Source organism: Tursiops truncatus, chromosome X, assembly GCF_011762595.2.
Source record: "Tursiops truncatus isolate mTurTru1 chromosome X, mTurTru1.mat.Y, whole genome shotgun sequence".
NCBI classification, from domain to species: domain Eukaryota; kingdom Metazoa; phylum Chordata; class Mammalia; order Artiodactyla; family Delphinidae; genus Tursiops; species Tursiops truncatus.
In genome coordinates, this window is record NC_047055.1 from 43194222 (window position 1) to 43204679 (window position 10458).

The following is a 10458-nucleotide window of genomic DNA, read 5'->3' on the forward strand; positions in this document are numbered from 1 at the left end:
AGCCAGCCCCGACCACCAGGCCTGTTGCCATCAAGCCCAAATTCTGAGCGCGGCCCATGCTGCAGCTGGAGCGAAGATCTCAGGGGACTCTCTCTCAGGCTAGTGAGAGCCGCTGGGACGCAGGAGTCTGAAACTGCAATCAAGGGGGCGGGGGTGTTCGGGGCGGAGGAAGGAAGAAGGAAATGAGGCGTTGAGCTTCTTTTTCTTTTGCATCATCAACCCACTGATAGATGGACCAGCAGACAGGGACAGACCAAAGCCAGAACCAGACAGGAACAAACAGGAGACAATGAGGACTCTGCTCTGGTGAATGCGGTGAACGCACCAACACCCGAACGTGGGTTCAAACCCGGACCTTTCCTTCTCCGTCCAGGTGGTCAGGCCTGTCTCTCACCTCACAGTCCCCCATCGCTCCACTCCCCGATAACCGCCTCCTCCCCTCCCTTCCGCCCGCTGGAGTCACCCACGCCAACCATTTCAGCTGCCTTTTACAAGGCACAACACGAAAAAGGGGCTGGGTTCGGGTGTCTCCGCGGGGAAATAGAGAAGCGCCTCCAAACTCGAAAGTCGTGCTGCTACCCTCCACCCTCACTCCAAGAGTCTCCAATCAATACCCACCCTCACCGTGACCGGCAGGAATCAGGACGGGTTTCCTCTTGTCCTCCTCCTTCCTTGCCCACAGCCACGTCACCTCAAAAGAAATTGGGAGCCGGTTACCTGAGCAAGAACCGCTATCTGGACAGACCAGCACACAGGCTCCTAGTCACATGAAGTTACGTCACTGGTGAGTTCGGGGTCCCAAATTTCCCCTCCTATTATTGGCAAAGCAGAGGGTGACCCGCCCCCTCCCAACCCCCCACCCCCACCACCATTACCACACAGGACACTGTTGCTCTTTCTAGTCTTTGCACATCCAACAAACGTGTTGTCTTTGATTATTGGAAGGGGCAGTATTTTCTCCTGAGCTACTGGCCAATTCTACTGCTTCTCTGGGGAATGGTCCCGTCCTTTTCCATGCTCCCTCCACCTTTTTTCTTTGGAATCCTTAATGTTCACCTCTGCAGTCCTGAAAATACCTGTAAATGGGGACGGTGGAAGGGGTGTCAGGAAAAGAAGCAGAGAGTAGGAATGAATTTGTTATTTTATTTTATTTATTTATTTATGGCTGTGTTGGGTCTTCGTTTCTGTGCGTGGGCTTTCTCTAGTTGTGGCAAGCGGGGGCCACTCTTCATCGCGGTGCGCAGGCCTCTCACTATCGCGGCCTCTGTTGTTGCGGGGCACAGGCTCCAGACACGCAGGCTCAGTAATTGTGGCTCACGGGCCCAGTTGCTCCGTGGCACGTGGGATCTTCCCAGACCAGGGCTCGAACCCGTGTCCCCTGCATTGGCAGGCAGATTCTCAACCACTGTGCCACCAGGGAAGCCCTGTTATTTTCTTGTTAGCACTATTCTGTTTCTTTTTTTGCCCAAATTTTATTATGGCAAAATAATGATAGAACTATTTTCATTAAAAAAAAAAGATTATTTTTTTAAAAGGCATGTTTCATAAACAATCATTCTCACTGCATAATGAGTTTTATACATGCCACTCAAAGCAATCTTAATTAATGTCTTCCACATCTTGTCACATGACGAGGCCCTGATTTAGCTAATCATTTATTTGAGAGTTAATAAATCTGCTAATGCAGCAAAGCCAACTGGCTTTATTTCTGGACTGCAAGAGAGTCGTTGTAAGTGCAATGTTGGAAAGCCATTTCTTTATTTATTCATTTGTTCAACATATTTACCGAGCACCTACTACATACCATGCATTGTTCTCCATGCTGTGGTTACAAGGGTGAATAAAACAGACCTAAATCTCTAAATCATGTGGCCCTTACATTGTAGTGAGAGAGACAAACAATAAACAAGTAAATAAACTATATATATATATATATATATATATATATATATATATATATACTGTTAGTGATACATACTAAAATATTTTAAAGCAAGGAGATATGAAAAGTCGAGATGGGTTAAACTTTCAGATAGGGTGGCCAGAGAAGGCATCACTAGAAAGGTGACCTTTCAGTAAAGATCTGAAGTTAGTGAAGGATCTAAGTGTGGTGATATCTGGGGGAAGAATATCCCAGGCAGGAGGACAAGCAAATGCAAAGGCTCTGTGAAGGTAACAAGCCCAGTATGTTCCAGGAACATCAAGGAAGCCAGGATCGCTGAGCTAGAGACAGAGCAGTAGAAGATGAGGCAGAAAGGTAATAAGGTTGAAGAGAGTAGGGCTTAGTCAGTTGTAGTGAGGACATTTGCATTTACTCTAAACAAGGGGAAGTGGGTGGGGAGTTTGAGGAGTTAAGGGGAGTGGAGTTAAGGGGAGTTTGAGGAGTTAAGTGGGTGGGGAGTTTGAGGAGTTAAGGAGACTAGAGTGAAAGGGAGACTGGTTTATCTACATCATTCATTGCAACAGCAAACTGAAGGAGAAAATAAATCTTACAATTAAAGCACTTGATAAACTGAGTCAGCCAGTCCTAAATTAAAAAACAAAAAAACTATTAGTAAAATAGGAATAGTGGAAACTTTGCCTGTGCAGTAAGGAATTATATATTTATAATTTAATGAATTATTATTGGTTAAATTAAATTAAGTATAAAAGAAAATAGCCTTAGTCTGATGAAGACTATATCAGAGGCTCTTTTGACCTAGCAGATTCCTCACTCTTTGTGGGCTACCAAGACCACAGAACTTGTGACTTACCTCTACTCACTGATATTATTTCCTTCTACTACTTTTTGTGCAGTACTGGTAAACATAAACAAAAATAACCTTGAAAAACAGATAAAATATATCAGAAACAGCAAAAGTTACACTAAATGATGAAACTTCATAAGAGGTATTCCCATTTTCTTCAAGAACAAGAACAAGAGGTTCTCAAGCACCACCATTGTTCAACATAGTTCTGGTCAATATAACACATGCAGAAAAGGAAAAAAGTTATAAATATTGGAAAGGAAGAAATGTAAAAAATCATCATTTGAAGATGGTTATGTATACATACCTGGAAAAACCAAAAGTATCATTTGAAAACAATTGAAATTAATCAGACAGATCACAGAAATTGGCGGATACAAAATAAATATATAATAGTAGAACACTTTCCTTAAGCAGAAAATCACCTATAAGAAATTACAATTGGATAAAGGAATAGCATTTCAGCAACATAAACTACTAATACCTAGGAAAAACCTAACAAGTAATAGGAATTATTTAGCTGAAGAAACTTACAAAATTTGATTAAAAAACATAAAAATAGATCTGAGCAAAATGGAAATATATCATATTCCTGGAGGGGAAGTCTCAATTTTAAGATGCTAATGTTCCTCAAATTAATCTGCAGATTTACCACAATTACAATACAAATTCTAAATGCTTATTATTTGTTTATTGTTGTTCAATTCAGAACTTGATTAATAACCACAAATGCACTTACTAATATGTGCATAAAAAGAAAGTTGGAAATCTTTAGCAGTGACTAGCAATGGGAAAGATATCATGGAGCTCTTTCCCTGCATGCTTTATACATTTCCTTATTGTTTTGAATATTTTTAACCACTAATATATATATTACTTTCATTACCAGAAAAAAAAAAGATATTTCTAATCTGGACTATTTTATATAACACAGACTCTCTAGGCCATTGTATTGGTTCTTAATATCTAGGGCAGGGATCCTAGACCCCTTGAGAAACTGATGAGGTCAATGACCTTTATTCCCCTTTCCCCCAAAAAATGCACTTAATCACACATACACTCAAAAACAAAACCTTGCATACAATTTCACGTAGAACACAGAGGTAGCCAGTTGAGAATGCCTACTCTAGGTTAATCAGTATCGTCAGTGGGGAGAGACCCTGGGGCCCAGGTATACATTTGGCTAAGGAAGTATCAAAGTGGGTGTGGGCCTCGGGCAGTGACCCTGCAGCAAGGCTGGGTTCTCCCTGGGTGCCCTGAGGTGAGGAGGCCAGAGGTGAGAGGTCAACAGGCTGCAGGCCAGGTGATAGCAGCAGACAGCATCAGGAACAAGGTTAACTCGGCCACACCATGAATAAGGGCAGAGCAGGGCAGGCAGGCCTGGGTGCTTCCCCCAGCAATCTTTGTGGAAACCTGCAGCTGCAGGGGTAGGTGGGAACAGCAATCCCTTCTCTGCATCCCTAAGTTACCACTGTGGGAATTTGAGGGAGGGAGTGAGGGAAGAAGCCAAAGGCATTTACTCAAATTGGTCACCTGAGTAAAGATGGCATTTACCACCCTGGTCACTGTCCATGTATACTTTTAGGATGAACAACAGAGTCAGGTGCCAGAATGCAGGGGATGAGAGGTTCTGGAATATAGGAGAGGTGGGAGGGCAAGCACCTTCCTCCCTCCCCTCTTGACAGGACTGGAAGGATTTGACCATCTCTGCATCCCTCATATCCATCATTTCCTTCGTCTAATAGTTCTTCCTTTTGCCCAGAGCTGAATCACAAAACTGGAACCTAATCCATGGACAGGTGTTCAAAACTGTCATGGTTACAGCCATCAAATTACAAGAGGTTCACACAGCAGTCAGCAATGGTTTGGGAACATTAAATAAATGTGTTTCTCTAAGAGAACAAGACAGCATCATTTATTTACCCAACTTAAAAGCTGTCCCAGAAGGAGAAAAAGTAGGATATTATTTGTCCAAAATAAATAAGATCAGACAACTGAACATCTCTCCATGGATCAATTTACAGATCGTATGGAAACATGCTTATCTTGTTGAGAAAAATTCCATTTTTGGATATTCAAATGCCTTAGCATGTTTTGAAAACTATTTCCTATGTGGACAATAGAATCTTCTATGTGGTAAAAATTAACTAAAATTAATGGTGTCTTCCAATATTAGTGGGAAATCTTTTTTCTAAAACATGCCTACTCTTTTTCTTTTGTTGCTGCTTCCCACACTGAACTCTTGTTTTGTTGTATTTTCTTACTATAATAATAAAGAGTGGTGATAGCTTTAAAAACAAAACAGAGACGTATTACAGAAGTAAAGACCCCACTACCATTCCTACCCCTTACCTATACTGGAGCAGGGGCCCAACTGCAAGGTAAATGGTGGGCACTAGTGGATGGAGGATTGGAGGTGGAGTGAGGGGAGAGTATCCAGTTGCCCAAGAAAGGATGAGACGATTCCCCAACAAGAAAAGCAAAAATTGTCAATAGCCCTCCAAGAAGATGCATCCCCTCCCCAGTAACCAGAGAAAGGCAAATTCTAACACAAGGAGAAGGGGCTACTTGTGGCCTCTGGGACTACAAAGACAAAAAAATGAGTGACAGGACCTGATGTGGTGGGGTGAGGTGCTAGTGGGGGTAAAGGAGGGGGCTCCTGCTCTTGGTGGGAGTGGAAGTTGGGGACCCAAGCTTACTGGCGATGCAGCCCTCACGTGACCAGGAGCTGACGTTGGCAAAGGTACTTAAAGCCCTGACCGCCGTCCTCCGTCCTCCTCTGGGTACCAACTCTATTGCGCTGCGCACTGCCGTGCGTTTAACCCAGGCGAGGAGGAGGAGGAGAAAATTCCCCCAGATCGGGCAGGTGGGTGTGAGAGTGGGCATGGCCTGGCACCCCCGAATAGGGGTAGCCCAGAGATGAGGGAGTCTGAGGCCGCGGGTGTCTCCGCCTCGCCCGCCCCTGGCCGGCTCTCCAGACCCCCGCGCTCAGTCGCAGCTCATTTTGGTGGGCGGCGGGAAGAGGGGGAGGGGGGAACGTAAAGACGCTGATATACTTGTGGAGAATCCGCTTACTTCCCCTCCCAGCCAGTGTTTTTTTGGTTTTGTTTTTGACACTCAGGCCCCGCACCCCACATCCCGTCCTGTTTTGAAAGGAGGAGGGAAGAGAAATAAACGTGGCAGCGCATATAAGGCCAGTGGGGAGGTTGGGGAAAGGGTGATCGGAGGGGCACGCAATTAGTAAACAATCCGGCTTATTCACTCCCACTCTCACTTTGCAGATACCTCTCCCGACCACCGCCCCCGCACCCTCCCCTCTCCCCCGGCCGACCCCACGTCTTTTGGGGGTGCTGGGAAATGGGTGTGACAGCCTTTGTAGGGGAGGTGGCGGTCTGGCTCTGGGCTTTACAAGAGGGAAGGCCCTGAGAGAATCTGGTATTAAACCGCCGTGCTAAGTCCTAGGCTGCTTTCCAGACACCTCCGGCGCATACAACCCTTCACCCCCGTTTCTTCAGTCCTGAAAAAGGAGATCGGGTACCCTGGCGGGAGAAATGGCGGTTAACAGGAGATTGCGATGGGGTGTGGGAGGTGGAATCCAGAGCGGAGAAACAGTGGAAAATCATGACCCTCAAACCGAAAGGGCAGACACTGGGGACCCGTTGTGCAGGCTGATGCTAGGCGTGGGGGCTGGGGACTGCAGGACTGGTGGTCATAGGAAGGAGACGCTAGATTGTCTGGCCATAATCCCCAGTCGCGCGTCCCGTCCAGCCTTCTGTGCACCCTCGCTCCGCCCCCTCCCGCTTCGGTGCAGGAGAAGGGGTGTGGCCGTCTGTCCGGGAGAAATGGCGGAAGGGGGGGCGGGGCAAAGGGAAGGAGAGGTTGACTGCCTGGGGAGTCTGCGCAGGGGCGGGGGTTGGGGTGCGAAGGGAGGGGTGAGAAGAGTTGAAGGAATTGAGAGGTGGAACCGTTTGTCATTCTGGTATGTGAATGCTGAAAGGCAATTGGGGACTTTGGTCTTCAGTCCGTTCCATCCGCCGGGCTCTGTCTCCAACGTCTTGCTATCTGTATTTCTGCCCTTCAGTCTGTCCCTAGGATGGAGCTCTAACTGAACTGAAGAAAGGAGAAACAGCCCTGAATCATTGGAGGTCAGTGTGGGGGCTGGGAACTGTCTTGGAACCCCTGGTATGGTGTGGCAGAAACCAGAGCAGAAATTGGAGCCGGGGGCTCCTCTTCCCCCATCTTCTTCCTCCTTATAAGAAACCCTTGCCCTGGGCCTGTCCTTTTTGGTACAGCGAAAGGGGTGTGGCATTTGCCTTCTTAAATAAGGATTTGAGGAGGAAGGGATATGGAGGGAGTGAGGAGCCCTGAGAGGGGGAAACTTGCCCACAAGGGTTCAAATCAAGAAAAGAAGAGAATCCATCTACCAAAGGCCCCCGAAACCCCCTTTCTGGGATCTCTCCACAGGTCTGTCTGCCTTTTGGGCCCTGCACAACTACAAGCCTGGTGGAAAAGAGCAAATTGCTTCTGCTCCCAGCAGGTTGGTACGTGTATGAGAATCATTTGGGGACCTTTGGGCTGGGGGTGAGGGAATCAGAGAAGAATCTGGGGTTCTTTCTGGTTCTCCACCAGCTTTCCTGAAGTCTATATGGCCTCTCATCCCCCATTTAGGTGCTGGGAAATTAGATGTGTTTACATTGGGCAGTGAGGGCTAGGGATGAAGATGTAAGAAACATCAGACAACCAGGGTCCTGAATCAGCACACAGAGGCCTGGACACTTGTGTCTGGGTACTAGTCCACCCACCAAGCATTATGTTCCCAAACTCTCCTTTAAGTAGGCCTGGTTAAGCACGAAGTGAGCCAGAGCCCTAAGCCTCATTTTTATCCTTTACCCCAGGTCCTGCTTAGTTTGCAACCTCAGCAGAACTTTCGAGCCTGAACTGAAGCACCTTACCTTGTCGTGCACGCACCCCACTTGGGCACACCAGCTCCACACCCTGGATCAGGGAATCACTCCAGCTGCATCATGAGCCGTGTTCGGGATGCTGGCTGTGTAGCCGCTGGGATAGTGATTGGGGCCAGTGCCTGGTACTGCGTCTACAAATATGCCAGGGGAAGAAACCAGATGAAGAAGAGACTGGCCAAGCCCAAGACCAGGGCTGTGGCCGGGACTGGAGCCCGGGCTAGAGCTGGACTAAGGGCTGGATTCACAATTGACCTTGGGCCAGGATTTGGTCCTCCAACCCCAGTCCACACTGGGGCAGAGGTCAGGGTCCAGGATGAAACCTCTGCTCTGGACATGGCTGGAGCTGAAGCAGTGGCCCCAGCTGCATCTAGTGCCAAGGCTCAGAGTGGGGCAGGAAGTCAGGCCCAGGAGGCAGAAGGGGCCGGGGTTGGGCCTAAAGCTGAATCAGAAGCCACAGTGGCTTCTACAGTGGCACCAGCTCCCTGGGAGGCAGAGGCTCCCGTGGCTGCAGAGACCTCCACAATGACAGGGGCTCCTAAATTAGCAGAAGCCCCTGGCACAGCAGAGGCTCCTGGGGCACCAGCTCCTACTGAGGCAGCACCACCTACCGAGGCAGTGGAGGCTTCCATACCAGCAACGCCTACTGTGGTAGCAGCACTTTCTGGGGCAACAGCATCTTCTGGGGCAGCAGCACCTTCTGGGGCTGCAGTGCCTTCTGGGGCAGCAGCCCCTACTGGGGCTGCAGAGGCTCCTGGGACTTCAGGGTCCTCTAAAACAGCAGCAGCCGCCAAGAAAACAACCCCTGGGGCTCATACTGGGGCTATACCTAAGGCCGGGTCAGCTACTGGAGCTGTACCCAAAGGTGGAGCTAAGGGTGGAACCAAGTCCCGGACTGGAGGCAAGGGCAAAGGCAAGAAAAATAAGGTTGAAGTAGACGAATTGGGGCTGGGCTTCCGCCCTGGAGATGGGGCTGCGGCAGCTGCCGCAGCCTCCGCTAATGGAGGACAGGCTTTCCTGGCAGAGGTTCCTGATTCTGAAGAAGGGGAGTCTGGGTGGACGGACACAGAATCGGAGTCAGACTCTGAGCCTGAGACCCAGCAGAGAGGGAGAGGGAAGAGACCCGTTCCCATGCAGAAGCGCCCCTTTCCTTATGAAATTGATGAGATTCTGGGTGTCCGAGATCTCAGGAAAGTCCTTGCTTTGCTTCAGAAATCGGATGATCCTTTCATCCAACAGGTAGCTTTGCTCACTCTGAGCAACAATGCCAATTATTCATGCAACCAAGACACAATTCGCAAATTGGGAGGCCTCCCGATTATTGCAAACATGATCAACAAAACTGATCCCCACATTAAGGAGAAAGCCTTAATGGCCATGAACAACCTGAGTGAGAATTATGAAAATCAGGGCCGGCTTCAGGTATACATGAATAAAGTGATGGATGACATCATGGCCTCTAACCTGAACTCAGCAGTACAGGTAGTTGGACTAAAATTTTTAACAAACATGACTATTACTAATGACTACCAGCACCTGCTTGTCAATTCCATTGCAAACTTTTTCCGTTTGTTATCTCAGGGAGGTGGAAAAATCAAGGTTGAGATTTTGAAAATACTTTCGAATTTTGCTGAAAATCCAGATATGTTAAAAAAGCTGCTCAGTACCCAAGTGCCATCATCATTTAGTTCCCTCTACAATTCTTATGTGGAATCAGAAATTCTCATTAATGCCCTGACTCTATTTGAGATCATCTATGACAATCTCAGAGCAGAAGTATTCAACTACAGAGAGTTCAATAAAGGCTCCCTTTTCTACTTATGCACTACATCTGGAGTGTGCGTTAAGAAAATTCGAGCCTTAGCAGATCACCATGACCTCTTGGTGAAAGTGAAAGTTATAAAACTAGTGGACAAATTCTGATTGGCTATGTGTCTCAGAGACTTGAAGAAATGTCTGGTTTTGCAGTCTGGAAGCAATGAAAATTGAAAGTTACTGCTTTTCCACTTGCTTATATAGTAAAGGGATCCTTTCAGCTGCCAGTTTTGAATAATGTATCATCCAGAGTGATGTTATCTGTGACAGTCTCCAGCTTTAAGCTGAATAATTTTATGAATACCAAATAAATAGTCCTCTTGTACTGAAAACACATTTGTGACTTTAATCGTGCTGCTTGAATGGAAATATTTTTACTGGTTCCTCTATGTGAATTGATAGTGAACCTGTCCATCATGAATAGCCTACACTTCTATCATCTGTTTTGACTTGAATTTATTCACCAAAGACTTCATTTGTGTATCATTAATAAACTTGTATGTTTCAACTGACAAAAAAAAATTGTTCTCTTGCTTGAATTTAAAATCTAGCTGGAGAGATAAGGTACATAAATAGAAAAAGATTACAGTACCTGAGCATATGCTCATTGTCAAATATATGCTATCTGTTTAAATGAAACAGAAGTGGCTAGAATGCTTCAAGGAGGAAGGGCACACTTAAGGTGGGCCCTGAAGGACAGCATGAGAAAACACAGAAGGGCATTCCAGGAGAGGAAATGGCTTGAAGAAAGACACGGAGGTAGGAAATCTGTTCCAGTGACAGGAAGGTAACCAGTTTGCCTGGAATGGAAAGTATGGGAATAGAAGTGATGGGAGATAAGGGTGGAAATGTAGGGCAAAAAAAGTTTAGGGAAGACCCTGAACACCAAGCTGAAGATTGAAATATGATCCTGTCATTTTCTGGGAGTTACTGGG

The 10458-nt window shown here is 46.8% G+C and overlaps 1 protein-coding gene across 7 annotated transcripts; it reads left to right on the plus strand.

Moving 5' to 3' along the window:
• Positions 1-645: 645 nt before the first annotated feature.
• ARMCX2 (armadillo repeat containing X-linked 2) lies at positions 646-10045 on the plus strand. Of its 7 annotated transcripts, none has more exons than XM_073799609.1 (5): positions 647-784; positions 5869-5940; positions 6829-6892; positions 7212-7284; positions 7643-10045. In XM_073799609.1, the coding sequence occupies exon 5, from the start codon at positions 7772-7774 to the stop codon at positions 9629-9631; it is 1860 nt and encodes a 619-aa protein (XP_073655710.1). In that variant the 5' UTR covers positions 647-784; positions 5869-5940; positions 6829-6892; positions 7212-7284; positions 7643-7771; the 3' UTR covers positions 9632-10045. The 7 variants fall into 7 exon arrangements, with proteins under 7 accessions (XP_033705518.1, XP_073655710.1, XP_073655709.1 ...); XM_073799608.1 differs by lacking the exon at positions 647-784 and adding an exon at positions 5461-5613; XM_033849627.2 differs by lacking the exon at positions 5869-5940 and having other exon boundaries at positions 646-784.
• The last annotated feature ends 413 nt before the right edge of the window (positions 10046-10458 follow it).